The sequence below is a fragment of the Lepidochelys kempii genome, chromosome 3 (genome assembly GCF_965140285.1).
Source record: "Lepidochelys kempii isolate rLepKem1 chromosome 3, rLepKem1.hap1, whole genome shotgun sequence".
In the NCBI taxonomy this organism is placed as follows: domain Eukaryota; kingdom Metazoa; phylum Chordata; order Testudines; family Cheloniidae; genus Lepidochelys; species Lepidochelys kempii.
In genome coordinates this window covers 103068208-103095724 of record NC_136382.1, presented here as the reverse complement: position 1 = coordinate 103095724, position 27517 = coordinate 103068208, and the positions used below count along the sequence as shown (strand labels likewise).

The 27517-nt window shown below is 40.0% G+C and overlaps 1 protein-coding gene across 1 annotated transcript in view; it reads right to left on the bottom strand.

The window, feature by feature from the left end:
• Positions 1 to 27517, bottom strand: part of EYA4 (EYA transcriptional coactivator and phosphatase 4) — a 199657-nt gene that overhangs the window by 32179 nt on the left and 139961 nt on the right. The window contains exons 4-9 of the mRNA XM_073335208.2: positions 16553 to 16619; positions 14045 to 14187; positions 13768 to 13911; positions 12525 to 12604; positions 12093 to 12276; positions 110 to 246 (exon numbers count right to left, since the gene is read on the bottom strand). Coding sequence (XP_073191309.1) covers positions 110 to 246; positions 12093 to 12276; positions 12525 to 12604; positions 13768 to 13911; positions 14045 to 14187; positions 16553 to 16619 — 755 coding nt within the window. The remainder of the gene's footprint in view (positions 1 to 109; positions 247 to 12092; positions 12277 to 12524; positions 12605 to 13767; positions 13912 to 14044; positions 14188 to 16552; positions 16620 to 27517) is intronic.

The window sequence follows — 27517 nt, the reverse complement described above, 5'->3', positions numbered from 1 at the left end:
TCAATTAATGATTCATATGGTTCATGCCATTTTTTAAAATCTGTTTCCGCTGCTTTAATTTGCTGAATCTACCTTCAGTTTACCATTCATCAGTTATCAGAGGGCATACCTCCAAGTCACTGTCCGGAGGGGGTGATGGATTATTCTTCCGCCCTCTACCCCGAGACTTTGACCCAGAACTCCGACATGTTCTCTCATCAAGATCTTTGATTGGTGTTGAGGGGCTCTGTACTGTGTCAAACTCCCCTAAAAATACAAAAATCCATGGAAAAAGGTCAGTGTTTAATTTTTAAAGAAGGTATAAAAGCTTTAAAAATGTCTCTCTACACAGATTAAATGCCAACCCAAACACAAGATATGCACATGCTATAAACATAAAATGCAGAAGAGCGGTTCTCAATTTCAGTTTTATGTAACAGGAAACTGCAGATATCACAAATACATTCTGATTTTACCAAAGACAAACTTCAATAAATCTCCTGAGAAATGGAGAGCGGGTTTAAATGCACTAATATGCACATATATATAAAAAAGTGAGGCATCAAAGTAAGCTGTCTGAAATACCATACTAATGGTCATGTCATGATTTTTTTTTTTTAATTTAAGGTGAGAATATCTCATTTCCTATGTTAGGAGGTCAGCTAGAGAGATTTCAACATCCTCTATTGCTGTGAAGACTCAACGTCAACTCCCCTCCGCACCAGCAGGAGACCCACCATCCTTATCCCTAAATATGGAGGACATCCTAAATACTCCTGCAGACATCAGAATCCCCAACCACCTCCTCCTTTCTGACAGATCAACAGCCTAATCTCCTTATCCACCTCCCTACTCTCCCATGCTACCAGCTCTATGCCAGGTTATCCCTCTACTTTCTCAGCCTGATTTCCCCATTGTAATCCACCTTACCACTGCTGGTCACAAACACAGGCGGCAGTCAACCAAGAGCTGTGAGCAGGATAAGGAAGTTCACATTGGGAAGGTTGGATGGGGAAAGAGAATGGAGCTACCTAGGAGGGATTGTTTGAGACTTGCTCCACCCCAACTCCCAGTAACCAGAAATCCTCCTTCCTTCCAAGCACTCTCTCCTAGTGCACCTCCAGAAATTTCTGGTGACGTATCTAAGGACTAGCTAATTAAGCGAGTTTCCTAAGTGTGAAAAGACATGAATCCTCCCCCTTTGTCTGCTTTAATAATGATTTCATGACTATTTCACAACAGCAATGGAGTACAGCTATACCTGACATCTTCCAAAGTGTTCAGTGAACTGATTCAAGGGTGCCATCCAATTTTTCTAATCTGTTGGGTTCTATGCTGCTGCATTACAGATGGTTCTTTAAAATATATTGAAGGATGGTGTCAGGACAAAACTATCTGTTCTACCTTGTATTTAGCTGTGACACTCTGAGTACCTTTCCCAGACCTGAAGAAGAGCTCTGTGGACCTCGAAAGCTTGTCACTTTCATCAACAGAAGCTGGACCAGTAAGCGCTATTACCTCACCCACTGTGGGGAAACACTATGAAACACTTTTCAGTCTGGATGATTGAAACAAAGAGAGAGTTGGCTTTGGGAGGCCTAAATCAAGGGTGACTTAGTGTGGGCAGCATCAATTCTTTATTAATTATTAGTATTAGTATTACCATAGCACTTAGGAGTGGATCTGGACCCCATTGTACTTTAAATGTTATACAAACACAGATCAAAAAGATGGTCCCTCCCCCCACAGAATTTATAATCAAGCCAAATCGCTCAATATTAAGGAATGTATACATTCAATTGGCAATTCTTTCCTTTTTCTTCCTGATTTTCTTTTCTAAGAACATTTTTATTAGGGTCACAAGTGAATAATATAGACCATTTGCACCTACATGTATAAAATGCCAAGAGAAAGAACAGGTCACACAGGTCAAACTAAGAACATTTTAAAGTTTACATACACAAAGGCAAACCATTTAAAAAGCTGTAGTCAAACCACAGTAACTCAATAACATGTACGTATTGAGGTTAAACACACAACTTGAACTCTGCCCCCATCACTGTCCACACAGCAATCAAAATCAGAAAAAAACTTTGTCTCAAAATTGGCCAGTCAATGACCCTACACTATACAGTCATACATATGTACATACTGAGATATTAATATCTTTACAGACTATTAAAAAGATGAAGGAAGTATCCAATGGCAGCCAGTCTAGGCTTGATTCTGACAAAGAGTTATTTTTTGTGGTTATTAATCTGAAGGTAGAAAGATAGGTAGAAGGTAATCTGGGCAAAAGTGATCATGAAATGATAGATTTCATGATTCTAAGGAAAAAAGAGGTAAAAGCACCACAATAAGGACAATGGACTTCAAAAAAGCAGACTTTAACAAACTCAGAGCACTGGTAGGTAAGGTCCCATGAAAAGAAAATCTAATGGAAAAAGGAGTTCGGGAGAATTGGCAGATTCTCAAAGAGACAAAATTAAAGGCACAAGAGCAAACTCTCCCAATGATAAGGAAAGATAGGAAGACCAGTAAGAGGCCAATATGCCTTTATCAGGAGTTCTTTAATGATGTGAAAATCAAAAAGGAATCCTACAAAGAGTGGAAGCATGAATATAATTGCTAAGGATGAATACAAAAGAATAGTGAAGGCATGTAGGGAAAAACTTAGAAAGGCTAAAGCACAAAATGAGTTACACCTAACAAGGAACATAACAGGCATTAAGAAGGGGTTCTATAAGTACATTAAGGACAAGAGAAAGATAAAGGAAAATTTAAGTACATTATTTAGCAGCAGGGAAGGAGAGCTATAGGATGACATCAAGAAGGCTGAGGCGTGAAAAACCTATTTTGTTTCAGTCTTCACTAAAAAGGTAGGTTGTGACCAAATGCTTAAGACAATATTAACAACAAGGGGGAAGAAACGCAGACCAGAATAGATTAACAGATTAACAGAACAGATTAAAAATATGTAGATAATAGGACTGTCAAGCGATTAAAAATTAATCATGATTAATTGCACTGTTAAACAATAGAATATAATGTATATACATATTTTTGGATGTTTTCCATATTTTCAAATATATTTCAATTACAACACAGAATACAAAGTGTACAGTGCTCACTTTATGTTTATTTTTTATTATAAATATTTGCACTGTAAAAATAAAAAACAGTATTTTTCAATTCACTTAATACAAGTACTGTAATAAAATCTCTATCATGAAAGTTGAACTTACAAATGTAGAGTTATGTACAAAAAATAACTGCATTCAAAAATAAAACAATGTAAAACTTTAGAGCCTACAAACCCACTTCTTGTTCAGCCAATCGCTCAAACAAGTCTGTTTACATTTGCAGGAGATAATCCTGCCCGCTTCTTGTTCACAATGTCACCTGAAAGTGAGAACAGGAATTCTCATGGCACTGTTGTAGCCGGTGTTGCAAGACATTTACGTGCCAGATGCACTAAAGATTCATATATCCCTTCATGTTTCAACCACCATTCCATAGGACATGCGTCCATGCTAATGAAGGCTTCTGCTCGATAATGATCCAAAGCAGTGCAGACCAACGTATGTTCATTTTCATCATCTGAGTCAGATGTTACCAGCAGAAGGTGGATTTTCTTTTTTGGTGGTTTGGGTTCTGTAGTTTCCGCATCGGAGTGTTGCTCTTTTAAAACTTCTGAAAGCATTCTCCACGCCTCATCCCTCTCAGATTTTGGAAGGCACTTCAGATTCTTAAATCTTGGGTCGGGTGCTGTAGCTATCTTTAGAAATCTCACACTGGTACCTTCTTTGCGTTTTGTCAAATCTGCAGTGAAAGTGTTCTTAAAATGAACGACATGCTGGGTCATCATCTGAGACTGCTATAACATGAAATATATGGCAGAATGTGGGTAAAACACAGAGCAGAAGACATACAATTGTCCCCCAAGGAGTTCAGTCACAAATTTAATTAACGCATACTTTTTTTAACGAGCATCATCAGCATGGAAGCATGTCCTCTGGAAGGATGGCCAAAGTATGAATGTTTAGCATATCTAGCATGTAAATACCTTGCAATGCCGGCTACAAAAGTATCATGTGAATGTCTGTTCTCACTTTCACATGACATTGTAAATAAGAAGCGAGCAGATTATTTCCCGTAAATGTAAACAAACTTGTTTCTCTTAATGATTGGTTGCACAAGAAATAGGACTCAGTGGACTTGTAGGCGCTAAAGTTTTACACTGTTTTGTTGTTGAGTGCAGTTATGTAACAAAAAAATTCTACATTTGTAAGTTTTCAGAGTAACAGCCGTGTTAGTCTGTTGTGCTTTATGATAAAAAGATTGCACTATACTACTTGTGTGAGGTGAACTGAAAAATACTATTTCTTTAATCATTTTTACAGTGCAAATATTTGTAATAAAAGTAATATAAAGTGAACAATGTACACTTTGTATTCTGTGCTGTAACTGAAATCAATATATTTGAAAATGTAGAAAAACATCCAAAAATATTTAATACATTTCAATTGGTATTCTATTGTTTAACAGTGTGATTAAAACTGCGATTAATCACAATGAATTTTTTTTGAGTTAATTGTGTAACTGCAATTAATCGATAGCCCTAGTAGATAAATTAGATGTATTTAAGTTAGCAGGGCCTGCCACAATTCACCCTAAGTTACTTAAGGAGCTAGCTGAAGCAATTTCTGAACCATTAGTCATTATCTTTGAGAACTCATGGAGGATAGATGAGGTCCCAAAGGTCTAGAGAAGGGAAAACATAGTACCTATCTTTAAAAGGGGGGAACAGAGAGGACCCAGGGAATTACAGACACTTGGTTGAGTGAATTTACACATTTCTAGTAAAAAATAATTATTTTTATTGCCATTAAGTAAATCATTTAGTTCATTTTTCCTCTTAGTCAACACTGTGCCAACGGTTGTTAAATAAATAAAATGGAACAATGAGGAGTGCCTTCAAAGTTTTTATTATGTCCTGATTAGAATAAAATACTGTTTGTCATGTGCGGGAATTAAAAGAATTCCAAACTTTCTTAAAATCTATGAAGCTACTTACAGCCCACACAAGTGATAATGGCACAATTATGATCTGATACAGATCTTCAATTATACACAACTGAAGAGATGGAAATCTATCTGTGCATATATGGCATGAGTTTCTAGTGAAAAGTAATTATGTATTTACCTATTTTCCAATAATTTGCTGTAGTGGCTGCACAATCATTTCATGCAAAACAGCACCTATTCCACACATTTCTTTCTTTGCCCCACATAAGATAAAAACAAAATTATATCCAAGTCTAGCTTTTTTGTTTTATTGCTTCCCCAGCAAAATAGCCCAACAGGTGAACTAAGCAGCAAGTAGTTTGTAAACACTGATTCTTACCAAAAACATCGAACAAAAATTGAAGTACAATACTGATAACTTTTGAAAGCCCTAGAAAATAAGTTTTATTCAAAGTGTTTCTTTATACCATTCAGTAATCCATGTCTCTGTATTTAGTTTAATATTTTATTCTACATGCATACATGCTACCTATGATAATGTCTTCAGAGCAAATTTCTATATAGATGTAACCAGCAGAGGTCTATAGAAATTAAATAGGGCTATACAGCATTTATTCTAAATACCTAATTAATAGAAAAATACTTTCTATAAGCTTTAAAACCATCCTATGAAACTGTATAGAAAAGTCACGTCTACTACATTCACAGGAGGGCTGCATTACACACAAATGACAAAGCTGCATATGTACCCTCAGGAAGATTGGGGGGTGGGGGGCAACAGGGACAGACTTATAGAGGCAGGAAAACAGAGCTAAAATTTGACCTAGTATAAACTTTCAAAAGTGCCTAAATGAGTTAGGAGTCTAATATCCATTTTCAAACATGACTTAGGAGTCTAAATTCAACTGACTTTCAATGAGGCTTATATTTCCAAATGCATAAATCACTTTTCAAAACGGGTCTTAGATACCCCTAAATTACTGAGGGCCAGATTTTAAAGGCATTTAGGCACCTATCTGCATCTCTATAAATACCAGCACCTAAATTAATACCTTTATTAATCTGGTCCTTAGGCACTTTTGAAAATTTTACCCCAAATCTAAAATTGTTATAATTTGCTGAGGAATGATAGGGAAATTAAACAGAAATAAATCACTTCTGCTTAATCATGACTCTGTAGTATTCTTGCTTTGCTGTTGCAGAATTAGTCAGGAGAGGGAGTTCTGATTAATTAACCAACTCTATTCCCTGAGTGATGAAGTGAGCTGTAGCTCTCGAAAGCTTACGCTCAAATAAATTTGTTAGTCTCTAAGGTGCCACAAGTACTCCTTTTCTTTTTGCTAATATCAGTAAAGGCACTAAAGGTAATGGGGAAGTAAATAAGGTCAAGGAGTATTGGCTTGTCCTCCATAAGAGAGAGAAGAAAATATGTTTGGTTAAATGAAGAAGTACAAAATGACAACTCGAAATTGGATTCCTTGCACAACCAGAACTTCCACTGATTTCAACAAGAGTTCTGAATATGTGTCTTATAGAAGGGGACCCTTTTAAAGGGAAATGTTATTTACTAGCTCTTCCATGACTACATAAAAAACAGACTAAAAGAAAAAAACCCAAATTTCTGGCCTGAACCTTTTAATTATTTCCAACACATGAGAAAATTTAATATATATGAAAAATGTAATGTTTTATAAAATAAAGATTAAATTACAAAGTAACATATTAAAGCATTTGTTCCCAATTATTCAATTTACTTAATTCTTCCAAATATTAAACAAATCTTTCTAAATCTTCTATGAAAGTTCCTAAAAGCTGAAGTAAACAACTGAATGCTATTTACAATTTCCATTTAACATTAATTATTACCAGTTGCCCCAGGCTTCTTTTTGGACCAACACTGTACATGATTGCATAATTATCCATAAATCAGTACTGTAACTAATCACTGTACCTTGTAAGTTCTGGGTATTTAGAGCCAACTTTATTTCATTAAACTAATCTCTAAATCAGAATGACCAGCTGTCTCTTACTTGAATGCAAGGCATGCTTCTATTTTAGAACTGCAGAAGTCAGTAGTGCATGGGTTTTTGAACAACTGTATGCTTAATTTGCTGGATTTGCTTTTTACAAACAGCAGGCTCATCCATATTAAAGGGGGAACTTATTTTTTTTTAATCCTTAAATGGCTTCAGAAAACTTAAACTTAAAAAAACTGACCAAAATACAGATCTCTGGTGTAGTAAGAATGTGTCTCAAATCTGACAGAAATTAAATGCAAACTGTTCATACACAGAAGGACCCAAAAATGTGTGTACTTATTTAGAGATTGGGAAGTCCTAGTGCAGTTCACTGAAGTTAGAAATATTAATTGCAATGCGTGAAATTCTTTCCTTTTTTCCTACATTCAACACATAGCTAAGGATCCTGTTTGGGAAACTTCATTCACTGGCAAGTGAGAGTATGGCTACAATAAAGTGACAGGAAAGCGTTAAGCATGAACATGGTATGGCCTATAATTGCAGACATAGTGATACTCAGGTACTGGTGTATCCCTGCCACTGAACCTGCCACAACTGAACTGAGTAAGAGCACAGTTGTTGCAAAGGGCCCTCCGGGAGGGAAGACCCAGGCATACACACAAATCTAGTGAAAATTCCAATGTGTGCTGCTTCTGAATAGGCTAGTGTGCACAAGGAAAGTCAGCGCAGACTGATTCGTGCACATGCTTATTCCTTCCTGTGCAGAGGCAAGCCCTAGCACCATTATCCCAGTATATCAGCAGCAGGTTCACTATGCCCTTTCCCCATGCACCAGGTGAAGCAGTAACCAGAAGCTCTTTTCAGTTGCTACCTCTGAGCCACGATGTCCCTAGTGCAGGGATCAGCAACCTTTGGCATGTGGCCCGTCAGGGAAAGCCGCGGGAGGGCGGGGACAGTTTGTTTACCTGCAGCATCCGCGGGTTCGGTTGATCGCAGCTCCCACTGGCCGTGGTTTGCCATTCCAGGCCAATGGGGTTGCAGGAAACGGCGGCCAGCACATCCCTTAGCCTGCGCTGTTTCTTGCAGCCCCCATTGGCCTGGAACGGCAAACTGTGGCCAGTGGGAGCAGCGATCGGCCGAACCTGCGGACACTGCAGGTAAACAAACCATCCCAGCCTGCCAAACCCCCTTTCCCTGACAGGCTGCATGCCAAAGGTTGCTGATCCCTGGACTAAGCATTCAAAATGCTGCACTCCATTTATGCAAGTGTATTTTTAAAGTAACACACAAGAACACAGGCATGCAATGTATTTTCAAAATGGGTGTTGCACTGTGCACATAGTGTCGCATGACTCATTCAGCACTTCACAGAAATGGGAAGTGCATGGGCAGAGGTACAAGTTCAGATGCATAAACTATTTAAAAGGGAGATTTCAGAGTAGCAGCCGTGTTAGTCTGTATTCGCAAAAAAGAAAAGGAGTACTTGTGGCACCTTAGAGACTAACTACTTTATCTGAGCATAAGCTTTCGTGAGCTACAGCTCACTTCATCGGATGCATGCTTAAATACAGAAAATACAGAAGATGTTTGTTTTTATACACACAAATCATGAAAAAATGTGTGTTTATCACTACAAAAGGTTTTTCTCTCCCCCCACCCCACTCTCCTGCTGGTAATAGCTTATCTATTAGCTATTACCAGCAGGAGAGTGGGGTGGGAGGAGAGAAAACCTTTTGTAGTGATAAACACCCATTTTTTTCATCGTCTGTGTGTATAAAAACATCTGTATTTTCCACAGTATGCATCCGATGAAGTGAGCTGTAGCTCACGAAAGCTTATGTTCAAATAAATTGGTTAGTCCCTAAGGTGCCACAAGTACTCCTTTTCTTTTTTAAAAGGGAGACATACTCATGTGTTTAACCATAAAAACCTTTCTTACTATTTCACTATACTTACACACTCATAGTTTTCCGTTATTTAGCTTGTATAAAGTTCCCTTCTACAGTACATTGAATACAGATTCTAAAACACTATCGTAAGAGATTCTGTACATACAGTATGCTAACAGATCACTTCTAAGAAGCACAGCTACAAGATGAGATAATGTGCAAACCTACTCACTACAAAATATTTTTAAGTGTGTAGGAAATATAAAGTGTCCTGAAGCATGTAGAGTTCTCAAAACATAATTTTATGAGTATTCATTACATTCTTTCAGCATACAACAGAATCTTTTAAATGATATGTGGAGCAACATCTACAGTGAATGTTCATTCCTCAAGTGTTCTAATTTCAGTTGATTACAACATAATTTTACCTTTCTGTCTTCAATTTGGCAGGTTTGTTCTGAGTCCAGGAGTTAATATTTTTTTTAAGCTTGTGCCAAAATGGTTCTGCTACTTTCAAGAACCAAGGGAGTGAACAAAATATACTTTCCTATTTTATATAAACACACACTTTCCAAAAAAAATTCAGCCTGAGGCAGACACCTGGCATGGGAAATTTCAGCCCATACAATTAAAGTTATAAGTAACTGAAAAAAAGGTCTTGTAATGGGAAATGTCAGGCAATCTCAACTGTAGGTAATGCTGCCAGATCTGTGTATAATTTTTTGCACAACCTTAACTCCTCCCCTTCTGCTTATTCATTATTATTAATATAATACTGCATATTTTTGAAAGACCCCCATGTCATTCAGTTCACTCCCTAGAAAGAGAATGAAACAGCTTTGTGTAGTGAATTGGTCTGGGGTCCAGTGCACCCCTTCTGCATTCAGGGACTGATCCGAAACTCATTAAAGGCAATGACAGTTTTCCCAGGACTTCAATAGGTTTTGGATCGGGTCCACACTGCAGAAATTGTATAGTGTATGATGAATGAAGCAGGGTTCCCTGGAAGACAAATAAAGCTCATGTGGCACTAGACAGAGACCTTGGAGATTGGGGTCCTTCACTGTCTCTCTCATAGACTTTGTATGTGAGCTTGAGCAAGCCACTTAATCTCTCTGTACCATAGTCTCACATTTGTAAAATGCGGATAATACTTCTTGATTTTGCAAGGATCAATTCATTAACCTCTGTGAGATGCTCACCTACTAATGTAATGAGCATCACAGAAAAGTCTACAAAGAAGGAAACGCAATTGTTATGGGCAGCAGTGTTTGGATAGTGTGCAGTGTAGGAAGCAGGCGTGGAGCTATAAGATGAATGATGGGGATAACAAGAAAAACTGAACAGTTGCCTCATTCACAGAGCAATGTTCACCTCATGCACTGAATGAGATGGGGTCCTGTAAAGTTTAGCATGATCATATAATAAAATACTGTAATGCTTTATGCCCAAGGGCACATAATTGGTCAGGCAAACTTAATTTTGTCTTGTCCTGGCTTCTGAGTGCTTTACTTTGCAACTGTAACTCTCTTAATATAATTTAAATAGATTGATACGAATACCTGATAACTCTATTGTGACTTGCTGAATTTTGTGAATTAGCAATATGGCATGCACATTAATAAGTGCTTGTCTAAATAAAGAAACAACTGTAGTTTGGTTTTAATTATTTATGATAATACTTCACAATATACTGTACTAGTAAATATGCTGTAATAAGGGAGGCAGTGTGACTTAGTGGATAGAGCACTGGACTGGCTCTGGAGATGTAGATTCTATTCCTGGCTCTACCACTGGCTTCCTGGGTGACCTTCAACCAGTCACTTCACTTCTCTGTGCCTCGGGCCTGGTCTACACTACAGTGTTAGGTCAATACAAGCTGCCTTAATTATGTCAGTGTACACACTACAGCCTTGTTCCTGCCTATGTAAGTGCCCTACAACACCAACATCATAACTCCACCTCCACCAGAGGTGTAGGGCTTATGTTGGTGTATTTAGGGCAATGCAGTGACCCTGTAGACACTGCATTACCTACATCTATTGGCTATCATTCTCGTCAATTTCATGGAGCTGTGAAATTGACAAGAAAGCGGGCTCTGGGCTTCCCCGCTGAGCCACTCAGGCTCCTGGCTCAGGCTGCCACCCAGGCTCCCTGCTCCCCGCAGTGAGCCCTATTGCTCCCCAAGATCCTGGCTTTCCACTCCAGCCCGGCTGCCACCCAGGGTCCCCGGGCTCTTGGCTCCCCGCTGGGAGCATAGCAGCTGACTGGACTCCAGGTGCAGATCTCCCCACCAGGAGCCTGGCTGCCCCCTGGGGTCTCGGCTCCCCACTGGGAGCACAGCTGTGCAGAGGGGAGAGCTCTGCACCCAGACTCCAGTTGGCTGCGGTACTGCTGATGGAGAGAAGCAGGACTCCCAGTGGGGAGATCTGTGCCCAGTGTCTGGTCAGCTGCCCCATTCCCGGTGGGGAACAGGGAGCCAAGAGGGGAGGGGCAGCCCAGTGGGATGCCAGGCTACTAGCAAGGAGCTGTGCAGAGCTGACAGCCCTGGCTCTCCGCCCCCTGCATTGCCCCTTTTAAGTTGGTGGAAACACATGCATCACCAACAGAAGAAGGGCAGTGTGGATAAGAATCACCACAGTAATTACTGCGGTGGCTGTAAGTCGACCTAACCTAGGTTAACTTAAGTGTATAGTGTAGACATGCCCTAAGTTTCCCCATCTGTAAAATAGGGATTCTGATACTAGCCTCCTTTGTAAAACACTTTGAGATCTATGGACGAAGATCTAGGTACTATTATTATTAGGTGTCAGTAACACAAGATCTCAGACCCATTCTGTTACTAAATCTTTGCTGAGAGCTGAAGTGGGATTGCCTTTCTGAGTGTGAATTAGAGAGGTCCTGCTACGGCACAGCAGTTTCGGACACTCAAAGATGCATACTTGATTGTTGTGTCTTTTCTCATTCCCACAATGATACATATATCAGTTTGCCAAAATTACCTGGCTGCGGTTTAATATATAACCTGAATATACATTATTTTTTAATATCTCATGATTGTTTCCATAATCATTTTTTTTTCTTTTAGAGACACTGAGCTGAGTATAAAAGTTCATGCTTATCCCCATTTGGTTCAAAATTACCTATGTTGAAAAATTACCCAATTCTGCTTTCACGCATCTAAACTGATGGGATCAAATACACAAAAGTTTTTCACCTGGATGAAGATCTGTACCTGGTTGACTATTCAGGCCAGGGAGAGATTCCTGTAGCTGATAGGTTGATGATGAGGAAGACGTGCCATCAGTTGTGTTGTTTGAGGTCATATATGCTCCATATGTTGATGCTGAATAATACTGTGCATATTGGTTTTGGCCAAAAGCTGTATAGGATGGATAATCCTGGAAAAAGTAAAGGCAATTTATTAAGTGAACCCATTTCTTTATCGTGTATTTTAAATGAAGAGGTTGATCAAATTTTCTCATGAAGATTGCAGTATTTGGTTAGATATTAAAGTACCCTGCTGTCCTATTAAAGATTCAATCACAATAGTTCTGTTTTAACCTAAATTGGTCAAATTATGCAATTGCCTGATCACTTAAAATATTTTCTTATTCTGTTGCACATATAAAAGTGTTGATATTCATACCTGTTGTGAACTACTGAAGTTTGTAGAATTTGAGACTGAATTATTTGCATAAATAGTAGATGAGGGTGTAAAACTAGAACCTAAAGATAAAGGAAATAATTTGTTATAAGAACCTATTTGTGTATTCAAAAGAAAATTTTTCATATTACAACACAGACAAATCAGAAGCACAAATAACTGAGATTCTGACTTTAAAATATAAAAATTTCTAATGAATGCTCAACAGAAATGAAAAACTGCTTCCAGATTTATTTTTCCCTTTTAATATTGTTCATGGAAACTTGGAGAATATGTGGTTGTGTTCAAGAAAACCTCTTCACACTTACTACAGTGCCTCAACCACTCCCTTGTTTCTTTTCTCTTGTTCTTTCTCTCATTATGTATATTCATTGCTTAGTTCACCTTCACTTGCAACCATCCAGTCTCAGCATAAAACAGCTCAAGTCCCTTCTCCCGCGCAGGTAAAAGGGAGGCTTGAACCAAGGATTTTTCACATCCTAGATGAATACCCTATCCACTGGGTTAAGAACTGAAGGAAGCAGGCCTCCTTTTCCCACTGTTTTCTGTAAGCTCGTCTATAGGCAGGCAAGCTAGTTAGGAGGAAGAATACCTACCTTCTCTGGTTTCTGCATCACTCTGGGGCTTAGGCAGCTGCATGTTTGGAATGGGGCTGCAATGCACATGCTGAAAGGCAGAAACCTAGATGCCAAGGGAACTTTTAATGCAACAAAAATGTAAAGTGCCAAGTGAGTTTAGGCATCTACAGGGTGTAGTGGCAGCTGAGCGGGGATTTTGTGAAGCCTAGTGGGACCTGATTCTGGGATTTAGGCACCTCAAGTGGCAGTCAGGGGCCTAAGTCCTTTTGTGAATCTAGCCCCTAGTTCCTATTGATTTCAATGGGAATTAAGTGACTAACCTGCTTGGGCTCTTTTGAAAATTTCACTAGGTGCCTATCTGCATCTTTAAGCCTTTAAATACTGGCCCTTGGTCTTTTGATAACTGTTTCTTATGAAGAAATGCACATCATAATGCTACATTAAAAGATAATACCATGCATGAAGTCAAATGATATCAGCCTGCATATACATTTCACTTATTTTAATGTGACATAGGCACCTAAATACCTTTGAACATCTGAACCTAAAGGCCTACTTCAGATATTCCTACTCACACTGAGCAATACCTCACTCATGAGTAGTGCCTCTGAAATGAAAGATGGAAAATGACGATGGTGGTTACTGACCTGGCATTTGGTAAGAATATGGTGTTTGGCCTGGCTGTGGTGTGGAAAACCCCGGACTGTAACTGAGGCACCCACTCTGCAGTGGTGACTGTGTTTGCGAAAGCCCGCTTTCCGTCTTGATGCCTGGCAACATTACACCCAAGTCTGTGTGAGAAATTAATTTTCAACCGATTCTTTAAAATATTTTCTTGCAGATGGGGAGAAAAGTAAAGAATGTTCATATTGACAGTCAATCTTACTTCTAGCTAAGAAGGAATAACAATGAGAAGCAAAATACCATAAGCAGGTAAACTGTAAGGCTGTCCAGTCTGTGAGTAGGCTGTATAGACTGCAGGCTGTTGCATTCCTGAATACTGGGTCTGTCCGGAATATGCAGACATTGTTTGAGCTGCTGGTGTAGAAAGAATGTGTGGATAGGGCCTAAATATTAGGAAAAATAGCATTACTGTGGCAACAGATGTTCAAGCAATAAAAGAAAAAGGTTTCAAGAAGTAAATAAACAGTTTTGTCAACAATTACTCTTCTAGAATCCAGTCTAACCTTACTGAAGTAAATGAAGACTCTCTGGGTCACATTCTCTGGTGCAGCATGGATGTTTTGTACCATATCACCAGCATGATATAACCTTAAAGCTGCTGTATCCAACCCCAGGTGGATCATCCCACTGTCAACATAGCTCTATAGGGATTCTGCACCCCGCCCCCCTTTGAAGCAATGAGCATCTGGCATAAGTCAATCAGAGATGCCCTCAGGCTGCTCAAACCCAGTGAAGGAGAACTGCCCTAGACACCGTGGCAGCAGGATCAGAGAAGTACAAACATGAGCGCCAAGATACACAAACTTGTACTGTGTGCAGTTCAGTTGTAGCTGAGGATCTGGCCCTCTGACTTCAATGGGAGATGGATCGAGCCCATATAGAGTGGCATTGAAAATGCCTACAGTAATACTTTAACAACAAGATGGGCTTCCAACATTTGGAAAATTTGGGTTACAGAAAAAGAATGGAAATAAAAGTGATCTTTTGTTTGTGAATAAAATCAGGTTTAAAAATTTTACCCTTCAGAGTTGCAAAAATGTATTCAGAAATATTTGTCTTGGAATGTTTAATAAGTCAAATAAGATTTTATGGACCAAGAGTGATCAAACACACTCTGAAGAATTATTGTAACTGAAACCTAGCCATTAAAAGCCGTGACTAAATAGCAAATACTAATTTGTTTTGCTTTTTTTTCCTAATTACTTCAGCATAGTTGGAAGCAGTTGCTATCAGAAAAAGATTACACTTTAATTTAGATGCCAAAAATTATTATAGTAAATAAAAAATTCAATAAGACCTTGTAATATACTTGGCCAAGAATATCTGATGCACTGTTAGCCAAATCCACTTGTAAGTGAAATAAGAAAGACTACACTTAGTTCATTGTTGTTTGCAGTGTTGTTGTAGTTGCCTGAAGAAGAGCTCTATGTAAGCTCAAACGCGTGTGTCTTTCACCAACAGAAGTCTGTCCAATAAAAGATATTACCTCATTCACCTTGTCTTGCTAATATGCAGTGTTGTTGTAGCCGTGTTGGTCACGGGATATTAAAGAGTCTCTCTAATATGCAGAGTTCAGACATTTACTTGTCATCTTATTACATATTTGTTACATCATAATGTGAATACAAATTTACCAAAACAAAGTAGCTTAAGAAAGCATAACCTGGTAATGTTTCAGTGTTTTCATTTTAGAAACATAATGCCAAATTTTCAAACATAGCCTCCTACCCGGCCTTGTCAAGTATGCAGAAGCAAACAAACTTCATACAGCAATCAGGAACATGTGTGCACAAAACTGGTAGTGCCACATGCAAATGAGTACTCCCATGCACTACAGTGCTGCCAACTCTAGTGATTTTATCTCAAATCTCACAATATTTGGTGTTTTGTTAAAGTCCCAGCTCTTTGAAGGGGAGGGGTAGCTCAGTGGTTTGAGCATTGGCCTGCTAAACCCAGGGTTGTGAGTTCAATCCTTGAGGGGCCATTTAGGGATTTGGGGCAAAAATTGGGGAGTGGTTCTGCTTTGAGCAGGGGGTTGGACTAGATGACCTCCTGAGGTCCCTTCCAACCCTGAGATTCTACGAAGTCATGTGACTACACGAGAATCTCAATTTTAAGTGGCGGAAGGGAGTAAGTATCTAGCCCTTATAGTTGCAGAGAAAAGCTTGAAACATGACTCCTACTGGTTTAAGGACCAGAATGTAAATAAAAAGAATCCAACATACTTCTGCAGTGCCTCATTCATGATTTTTTGAATGCTTGGCAATACTGACTATGGAACGTGTACGTATAGAGAGTTCTCCTTGTTTAATGCACTGGTACTTATGCATTCAAGTACTCATTTTGCACATACAACTGTGTTTTTTTCCCTATCAAGTGCCTGTTTCCATGTGTTTAAGCATATTATGTCAGCACAACTTACGTGCCTACATTTGAAAACTTGACCACTGGGGTTCAATCTTGCCCTTACATGTGTGTGCAAAATCAATTATATATGTTGTGCAACAATAAATAACTGCACATCTAAGAGCCAGATCAAGGTCTTCACCAACTGTGAGAGAGAAAAAAAATAGAGAAATGATGCTAATGGGGATCAGTATCAAGTCTTAAATTCTTAACTATGTAGCTATTTGTTACTACTTTTATTTATTTACTGTGTATTAACATTTGTTGGAAACTTTGAACAACAGAATTGCCTGAAGTCTTGGTCATTCACTATGATAGGCTAGAAAAGATGTGGTCACTAACTTGGAGGGATATATCTGCGGCGAGTACTGATGTGCTGATCTTGGACTGTAGCCACTACTTGTTATTACTGCAAAACAGAAAACAAGAGTGCAAAACTTAACAAAAACAAAAATGGATTTAATTCAGATACCAAAACCTTTGCAGAGATAATGAATGCTGAAATATTTAAGCGAGTAAATATTTGAAGAGTATTTAACTAAAATGGGACAACCTTTCATCAAGGCTAAACTACCATATTTTTAATATGCAAACTGAAAACATACAGTAAACTCCCAAGTAACACAAGTTGTAAAAATCATTGTCTCCCAATATCCGCATGCAGCACCTTTTAAATTTGATTTATATATTTCTGCATACATTTTAGAGGTATACAATTCACACATAATATTTGATCCACAAGCCATGAAGCGGTCACTAATGGAAACTTCCTATAATGTATTACAAAACTGCCATTTAAAAAAGCTTGTGATCTAATGTATAGTATTACATAGAATAGAAAAAAATTATAAAATCTCCTTTAAAAACCTGACACTTGCAAGTTTAAATACAATTTGGAATTTGCAAAATATTTTTTCTTTCAAGTTTGAATTTTTTAGTGAATTTCGCAATAATGAAAGATATCAAATTGATAGCCCAGGAAAACAAAGTCACCTATTTGTCCTCAGATCAGTTAGAGCAAGACACTAGCAATATTTTTATTTGAAATGTAAGTAAAACAAATCCCAGTTCAGTCGCCTTTTATATGCTTATACTATTAGCAGCTGTATTCTTCCGAAAAAGCTTACAGAATGATAGTCATATCCTATTAAAATTTTCAATCAAAAGCAGCACCCAAATTGGACTAATTCCAAGAATCTGGACGTTTCACTTTCCTTTAACCATCTGTCTTGACTAAGACAGATGTATTCCAAATATATGTACTCTAAAGTGTTGAACCAATCCCTTCAGAGCAAATCCATATTGAGCAAATATACAGAGTGTCTTTATTAGGCCATCTGCTGTTCATTCACTGTTCAAAAGATTAAAGTAGTACACAACGAAACACTGGAATTTCTGTAGTCTAATCAATCATAGTTGTACTTCAAAGTATACACTTCCTGAGTTGTTCATAATGGTACTGCAAACCAACTTTTAGAATTGTATAAGTGACAAATAGGTTTGGGTTCCTATATATTTTATGAAATAAGATATATTTCTACATCCAAGTCTAATGAATGCCTTTAAGATCTACTGCTTTGAACACAGGCAGAACTTCATAGTTCTTAAGCTATTTTAAACATACTTAGAACATTTAGGAAAATGTAGCAGAAGGAAAAGAATTAATCCCTCTTAAATATGCATTAGGTTAGCTTGAAAATTAGGAAATATTGGACAATAATATCTAGACCCTGTGCTACCAGTTTCAATTGGAAAGTTGCACAGCATATATCAAAGCAAACTACTTATAAAACTATAAAGGCTTCTCTCTTATTTGCTGAACTCCTGGAGGATAATTCTCTTCCCTAGAACACCTCAATGCTCTTTTCTTTATGAAGACAAAACAGTTACACAAGGTGATTTTGCAGATTCTCAGGTCAATGAACTTCAATGATCCACTAATGGCATCTCTGCTGTTTTTTGACCAGTAATGTAATTAGATTAAATATCAGGCCATTTCTTTCTCTCTTATTTACTGAACTGTATTTTGAGAAGTGGGAGATCCAGCTAACTGACCAACTTTGAAAAACAAAACACGTTATCATACTACTGTAACTGGTACAAAGTAAACTTTAAAACAGCTACAGTGGATGAACTGTTTTTCTTATCAAATCACTCACAGTGAAATTAGCATTTTTACAGGAAAAGGCATAATGTAATTAAACAACTCTGCACACCCATCTCTCTATTTTGTGCATTCAGAAAGACTTAAGAAAATATTCTTGAATGTGTCTTGTTTTCAGATTTTCATTTTCTTTATATTTCACCTTAAGGACTATACCAACAGTATTGTACTAGTAGTTTCCCTTCTTTCATGGACCTAAATTGATTTATGTTGGGATAAAAAAAATATAGATGCCTAGAAAGTATTACATCTCTCTCTTTTATTTGCATATAGTTAATAATATTAGAAACCTCCACACATCTCTGAATGTTCTGAAGATATTGAATCATGCACATAGCTAGGCTATGTAACCCAAGTTCTTTTCATTATTAGGGTATGTCTACACTACGAAATTAGGTCGTATTTATAGAAGTCGATTTTTAGGAAGCTATTTTATACGGTCGATTGTGTGTGTCCCCACTAAGCGCATTAAGTCAGCGGAGTGCGTCCACAGTACCGTGGCTAGCATTGACTTTCGGAGCGTTGCACTGTGGGTAACTATCCAACAGTTCCCGCAGTGTCTGCTGTCCATTGGAATTCTGGGTTGAGCTCCCAATGCCTGATGGGGCAATGTTGTCAGTCGACCTTCCCTTTGTAAAAGCAACGGCAGACAATCGTTTCGCGCCTTTTTTCCATGCAGCCACCATACTGCTGTCAGCAGACGGTGTAGTAGGACTGCTAACCATCATCATCCACTGCTCCTGCTGCAACTCTGCTCTCCTGGTGCCATGAATCCACCTCGCAGGTCCTCTCGTCGTTCTGTATAAATATCTATTCTCGTGGCATCCGTCGTCATCCACCGGTTCCGCTGCAACTCTGCTCTCCTACAGACGACATACCACAGCAAGCATGGAGCCCACGCTGCTGTTGTGCGCATTGTAAACACCTCACACATTATCCTGTAGTATGTGCAGAACCTGCAAAAGCAGGTGGGGAGGTGACGACAGCGTGATCACGATAGCGATGAGGACAGGGACACAGACTTCTCTCAAAGCACGGCCCTGGCAATTTGGACATTATGGTGGTAATAGGGCAGGTTCCTGCCATGGAACGCCAATTCTGGGCCTGGGAAACAAGCACAGACTGGTGGGACTGCACAGTGTTGCAGGTCTGGGATGATTCCCAGTGGCTGCAAAACTTTCACATCTGTAAGGGCACTTTCATGGAACTTTGTGACTTGCTTTCCCCTGCCCTGAAGTGCAAGAATACCAAGATGAGGGCCGCCCTCACAGTTGAGAAGCGAGTGGGTGATAGCCCTGTGGAAGCTTGCAACGCCAGACAGCTACCCGTCAGTCAGGAATCAATTTGGAGTGGGTAAATCTACTGTGGGAGCTGCTGTGATCCAAGTAGCCAACACAATCACTGAGCTGCTGCTATCAAGGGTAGTGACTCTGGGAAATGTGCAGGTCATAGTGGATTGCTTTGCTGCAATGGGGTTCTCTAACTGTGGTGGGGCGATAGACGGAACGCATATCTCTATCTTGGGACTGGACCACCTTGGCAGCCAGTACGTAAACCGCAAGGGGTACTTTTCAATGGTGCTGCAAGCACTGGTGGATCACAGGGGACGTTTCACCAACATCAACGTGAGATGGCCGGGAAAGGTGCATGACGCTCGCATCTTCAAGAACTCTGGTCTGTTTGAACAGCTGCAGGAAAGAACTTACTTCCCAGACCAGAAAATCACCATTGGGGCTGTTGAAATGCCTACTGTTATCCTTGGGGACCCAGCCTACCCCTTATTGCCATGGCCCATGAAGCCATACACAGGCACCCTGGACAGTAGTAAGGAGCAGTTCAACTATAGGCTGAGCAAGTGCAGAATGGTGGTAGAATGTGCATTTGGACGTTTAAAAGCTCACTGGCACAGTTTACTGACTAGGTTAGACCTCAGCAAAACCAATATTCCCATTGTTACCGCTGCTTGCTGTGTGCTCCACAACATCTGTGAGAGTAAGGGGAAACGTTTACGGCGGGGTGGGAGGTTGAGGCAAATCGCCTGGCGGCTGATTACGCGCAGCCACACACCAGGACGATTAGAAGAGCACAGCTGGGCACCCTGTGCATCAGAGAAGCTTTGAAAACCAGTTTCACGACTGGCCAGGCTACGGTGTGACAGTTCTGTTTGTTTCTCCTTGATGAAAATCCACTTCCTTGGTTGACTCCACTTCACTATAAGTCAACCGCCCTCCCCCCTTCAATCACCGCTTTCAGAGGCAATAAATTCATTATTGTTTCAAAGTCATGCATTCTTTATTAATTCATCACACAAATAGGGGGAAAACTCGCAAGTAGCCCGTGAGGAGGGAAGCACCGGGTGGGGTGGTGGATGAGGGGAGGAGGGAAGGAAAAGGCCACACTACAGTTCAAAACTTATTGAATGCCAGCCTTCTGTTGCTTGGGAAATCCTCTAGGGTGGAGTGGCTGGGTGCCCATAGCCTCCCCCCTCTGCGTTCTTGGGCATCTGGGTGAGGAGGATATGGAACTTGGGGAGGAGGGCAGGCAGTTATACAAGGGCTGCAGTGGTGGTCTATGCTCCTGCTGTTTGAACATGTCAGTTTGCTCCCCCATTAGGCTAAGCATTGCATCCTGCCTCCTCTTAGCGTGCTCCTCCTTCCTCTCATGTTCATTTAACGCTTTCCTGGACTCTGCATTGTTTGCCTCCACGCATTTCAGTGCGGGAGGACTGCATGAGCTCTGAGAACATGTCATTGTGAGTGTGTTTTTTTCACCTTCTAATCTGCGCTAGCCTCTGGGATGGAGATGATGGGGGAGCGTAGAAACATTTGCAGCTGTGGGAGGAAAAAAAGGGAGAGTAGTATTTAAAAAGATACATTTTAGAGAACAAAAGGAAGACTATTTCACACTGAATCAAGCAATTCACATTACATAGAACATGTGCTTCACCCCTACGTCCCCCACCGTGTGGCTAGTATCAGGGAAGATCCCTCTCAGCCAAACGCGAACAGCTCAGCATGAACGGGCCTCCCCACACCGTGTGGCAAAGGCTTTTAGAGTACCTCCAGGAGAGGTTCATGGAGATGTCCCTGGAGGATTTCCACTCCATCCCCAGACACGTTAACAGACTTTTCCAGTAGCTATACTGGCCGCAAATGCATCCCAAGTCTTCAGGGCAAATTAATCATTAAACACGCTTGCTTTTAAACCCTGTATTATATTTACAAAGGTACACTCACCAGAGTGTACCAGTGCCTTCTCCGGCTTCATGGTCCGGAAGCCCACCTTGGGAAGGTTGGAAGGGGATTGGCTCCAGGGTGATGAACAGTTCCTGGCTGCCGGGGAGAAGGGATTCTCCGCTTGTCTGCTATGCGCTATCCTCCTCCTCCTCATCCACAAAATCCTCATCCCTGTTGCGTGAGACTCCCCCCTTGCTGGTGTCCACGGACAGTGGTGGGGTAGTGGTAGGGGCCTTCCCTAGAATCGCATGCAGCTCATCATAGAAGCGGCATGTATGGGGCTGTGACCCGGAGCGACTGTTTGCATCCTTTGTTTTTTGGTAGGCTTGCCTCAGCTCCTTAACTTTCATGTGGCACTGCTGTGTCCCCCTGTTGTAGCCTCTGTCCATCATGCCCTTGATGGCAAATGGCAAATATATTGGCATTTCGTCTTTTGGAACAGAGTTCTGCCTGCACAGATTCTTCTCCCCATACAGTGATCAGATCCAGTACCTCCCGTTCGGTCCACGCTGGAGCTCTTTTGAGATTCTGGGACTCCATGGTCACCTGTGCTGATCAGCTCGCCACGCTGGCCAAACAGGAAATGAAATTCAAAAGTTCACGGGGCTTTTCCTGTCTACCTGGCCAGTGCATCTGAGTTGAGAGTGCTGTCCAGAGCGGTCAAAATGGAGCACTCTGGGATAGCTCCCAGAGGCCAATACCGTCGAATTGCATCCACACTACCCCAAATTCGACCCAGCGAGGTTGATTTTAGCGCTAAAGCCCTCAGCAGGGAGGAGAACAGAAATCGATTTTAAGAGCCCTTTAAGTCGACAAAACAGGCTTGGTCATGTGGATGGGTGCAGGGTTAAATCGACCTAACACTGCTAAATTCAACCTAAACTCGCAGTGTAGACCAGGGCTTACTCTCATCCTCCCTTTTCAAACCTTTCTGATAGTTTGTTACATCAATTTGTATATGTTGAATTAGATTGTAAGAACTTTGGGGAGCATATTTTATGTATCTGTATATCACCTAACACAGGGGTGGGCAAACTATGGCCCGTGGGCTGGATGTGGCTCGCAAGCCATTTTAAGCTGGCCCACAAGCTCCCACTGGGGAGTGGGGTCTGGAGCTTGCCCTGCTCCAGTGCTCCAGCCGGGGTGCAGGGTCAGAGTCACACCACGCAGCTCCCAGAAGCCACAACATGGTCCCACTCCAGCTCCTACGTGCTTCAATGGCCCCCTCCGGCACTCCAATGGGAGCTGCAGGGGTGGTGCCTGCAGATGGGGCAGCGTGCAGACCCACCTGGCCATACCTCCATGTAGGAGCTGGAGAAGGGACATGCCACTGCTTCCGGGAGCCGGTAGCCACTTGAGGTAAGCACCACTTGGAACCTGCATCCCTGAGCCTAGTTCACAGGATGGACTAATTGGGGGATGAACTAAGGATGTGTAGTGATGGAGACTTATGTATAGAACCCCCTGATTCTTTTGTTGCAGAAGTTGGAAGGTACGGCGTGAGTGAGGTGGGGGATTGCAGGAAGATCTCTGGGTTAACATAGCTGAATGCTTAGATTCTATTCCTGCTTCCGCCACAGAGTTCTTGTGTGATATTGGGCAGGGTTTGAGTAGCGTGCAGTAAATAAGGCCTGGGGCCACACACTGAACAATGAGAAATACAAAAAATTGAAAAGCTGCTCATTAAGTGAGCACCATGCATTCAATGCACTGAATGAGCCAGGGATCCAGTGGAAAAAAATAGTATGTGATCTTCTAATGAAAGACTGTATCATAATGCATATGCACAAGGGGGACAAACTGAGATGGAGATTTCAGGTTGCCTGCACAATCTCCTAACTTTTGAATGCTTGATTTTGTAACCGTAATAATGTTCTTCTAACCCCAGTTTTTTTTTGTGTATAATAAATATTTACTGAAAATGGATGAACATGGAAAGCCTAGAAGTTGCTTGCTACTCCATTAAAATTGTTAATAATTCTCAAATTCACCTAACTTTCCAAGCAATTTAAACACGAAACTGTATGCTGAACTAACACTACAGTCAAGGCAAATTTGTCAAAGCAAGAAAATTCTGAGTTAAACTTTCTCAGTGTCCTGCAGCCCCATGTACAGTACATTGGTATTGCACAATATAGTCCTCTACAGTATCACAGAGTTTCCTGGATTTTATAAAATATTAAATACCAAAACCAATTCTTTACAGATACACCATCCTATTGCAGTAGAAGTGGTGCACGAAATGATTTGTTTACTTAGTTAAGTCATACCGGGGAGAGAAATATTTTCTCAGTGGTAATATCATAAAGCATTGTGGAATCCTCTGACAGATTACTCAGTATGTATTGTAATACCAAAGGCTGAATTAAGGGGTCTGTGAGAGTTTAACTCTAAATTTACTAGAACTGAGCAGCTTTTCTTTCACCATTAACTTTAGTTTATTGAGTCTGAGATGTGACATTTCCTATTTATTTTAATATGTGGCATTTATGCTATTTAACCTTTACTTGGCTCTAAGTTTGCAATTATATTATGAGATCAAAAAGTTAATGACTGAAGTCAAGTTCACAGGTACTTTTGACTGTAAAATAGTTATGAAAAGTAACTAGCATGCATGCTTGCCAGCAAATTTCATCCCAGTGTTATTTCAAAGAGTCAAAATGTTAACCTTTGAAAATGAGGATTTATTATAGAATCATCTATGCAGTCTCAACTCTCAATACACTATAAACCCAATCCTGCCCTGGTATATACCACGGAACCATCTATCTGTTCATCACTTCTAGTGTTCAATAAGGTCACCAAGCAGCAGTGGATACACTACATTGTGCAGGGCTTGTTCAGCCTCCTTCTCAGCTCCAAAGCCCTGCTTATTGTCTACTGTCTGTAAGTCAGGAAAATAGGGTGTAACACAGTTGAATACCTGAAGCAAAGAGAGTGCACAATGGTGGACTCTCAGACTGGTCCAGCACTGGGAGTTCATCAGTCACATCACTCTGGCCTCAGTTCAGGAAAGCTTTTAAGCACATGCTTAAGTCCAACCTTACTCAACAAAGCATTTAAGCACACATAACTTTAAGCATTGATTAAGTCCCTTTAATGGTGCGTAATCATGTGTTTAAGTGTTGAATCAGGGTTCCTGAGAGTAGGAAATACTCCTGACTGTGGTCCAATGTCACATACTTATATCTATTTCATATTAATTTAACAGATTAGATGATTTCAGCTCACAGACCTGGGCATTTTATCAATCCACAGAATTTTTTCCCCTCCCTCTTCACCCTCCCACACAAATCCCCTCCCTGGAGCTGGCTATCTCTGGCTGCCAAGTCTGCATCCAAAGGGAAACTTTGCTCCAGAAGAGGGGATGCCTCATGATGGATTTCATTGTTTTAAAAACGATAGGGCAACACTGACATTATGACTTTCTCAGGTGGTAGGGTGTTCCGAATGGCTGATACTTGTCATAGGAACACCTTGCTGCTTTAAACAACAGTTAGATCCACTGTATTCACCTTCCCTTTAAGCCAGGATCCCCTGTGACTGCAAATTTGGCAGCCTGGTTTGACCAGCTTTGTGGCATAGATGCTAAACAACAACAAAAAAAATATGGAAAAAATATTTCTCTGATTGTTTCAGCTGGTATATTTGGAAAGTTACCGGTAGTTGCTATTAAAAAAACCCCACATGCACACATCCTTAAATAGTGGCAAGGTAACACCTCAGATAAAATAGCTAAAATTCAAACTAAAACATAACAAAAACAACACATTGAAAGCTCTGCACTTCCCCCCTGCCTGCCCCCCCCCCCCCCCCCCGCGATAAGCAGCTATGTGCACATGCTACTCCCTCATTATTGGCCCCACAATAGCTGGTGACTGAAGAAGTCAGTACCCAGTTCTGAGGGGCTGCCTGTCTTCCCTCCCGATAGTGCTTTCCCCTCAATCATTTTGTATCCGACTCTGTGGCCCAAGATAGGGAGTAGACTCACGTTTTACTTTAATACATAGGCATTAAGATTTTAAAAAATGAGTGCCTACATTGCAACCACCATATAAGTGGTCTGATTTTCAAAAACACAGAACACCCTTTACCCTCTTGAAGTTCATGGTAGCTGCTGGGTGCTCAACAATGGAAAATCAGGCCCTTATTTAGGTGCCTAAATATGGATTTAGGAATATAACTCTAAGCATCCCTTCTGGAAATTCTTGCCCTAGACTTTGCAATACACGGAGTAAAGCCCAGATTTCTTAAATATACAGTATGGGTCAACAAATGTACACTATCAATACAAAAATCACAATTCTTTCTGCTGGTTGTAAATTTTTCAACTAATTGCTTTTTTTGTCTAAAAAATTCTGATTTGTCAAAACCAAAACTGTTCATGAAACAGAGTCCATTTTGACAAATCTCCCAACTTAATGGTTTTTAAGTTGTCTAAATGATTTGTTTTGACCTCTTTTAGACAAAAAATTTCAGTTTTCCTGCATGAAATGACTTTTTGTTTCAAAATTTAAGCTTATTAGAGAAAGAAAAGGTTAAACAAAGAAAAAAGATTAAAATCAAAACTAAAGATTTTGAAATTATTTCACAAAAAGTTTCATCTGACCTGAACCTTTATATTGTATACACCATATCTTCTGGAAACAGCCCTGGGGATATATTACATTCAGTAACAAAGTTAAATTATTCTCAGCCTGCTGGTAAGAGCCATGATAACTCAGGCATAATGGGCCGGATCCATTATTATTCTCTTCTCTGCATTAATATTAATATGACCAAGATCCAATTTTGTGTTATAATGCAAGCAATATGTACTTTCTTGTACTTCAGTAATCTTTAATACATTTTAGGCAGCTACTTACAAATAATGTGGTTTTTTCTTTTTCAAAACCCAACTGGGAAGATAAGCTTATTTATATTGAATCAAACAGATACTTTATATTTAGACCCATATATAAGATAGTTTAGGGCAGCCTCATCAGCTAATAAGCACTATTGGAGTGAAGTTTAGGATTACTAAAGCAATATAGCCTTCAGATTTACATTTTATAAATTATAATTGCTAATACTAATACAATCTAATTTTATCTCACTCCTGCTGATATTATATGGGCCTACAAACTATAAATAATGCTACAGTTATGTGACCATTGTTACTTAAATATTCTTGCACACAAGAATGGTTGTAGTAAATACATTTCTTAAGAACACAGCTGATGAGAATTGCAAGTTAAGGTGTTTTCAAAAATGGTATTACTCCTCTTTGGTATTAAAACCTACTTTATAACTTTCACAAAGTTTAAGAGGTGTCCTCCATGCACTGACATGTTCATTAGTGAAAGTTACCAATGCTACATTAGTGTGTATCTCATAACATGTGATCTTATTATGGCTTTACCTGACCCAGTAAAAGTGTCAAGCGATCCATCTCCAGTTGTGGTGGTGGTGGTTGTTTCACTGCTGTTCATGGGCTCTGTTTTGACTGCAAGAAGAGACACTACACATAGAAGAATAAGTAGACATGAGATTTTACTTCTAAATTTACATCGGAGACCTCATGCCAGTGTCACGAGTGGCAGTCCAGCTAGAACAGACATGCGATTGAAAAGTTTAGAACTTTATGAGAACAGTCTGCTACTGCACTTTCTGAAATGGCCACACATGCATCTATTTATGTATCTATTTGAAAGTCTGCTATAATTATCTGGATTAATTTCAATCTAAATCTAATTGATTCTAGCAATTCCCAAAAACTAGTGGACAGGAAGGAGAGGAGAGCACATAAAAAAATAGTTATGCTTGAGAGCCAGTACAGTATGTTTTTGTTCTCTTCCAGCAGCATATTGCTTTCACAGTGCAAGCTTTCTGCCACCCCAGTGTTTTTTTTCTTACCTCAAAGCTAAC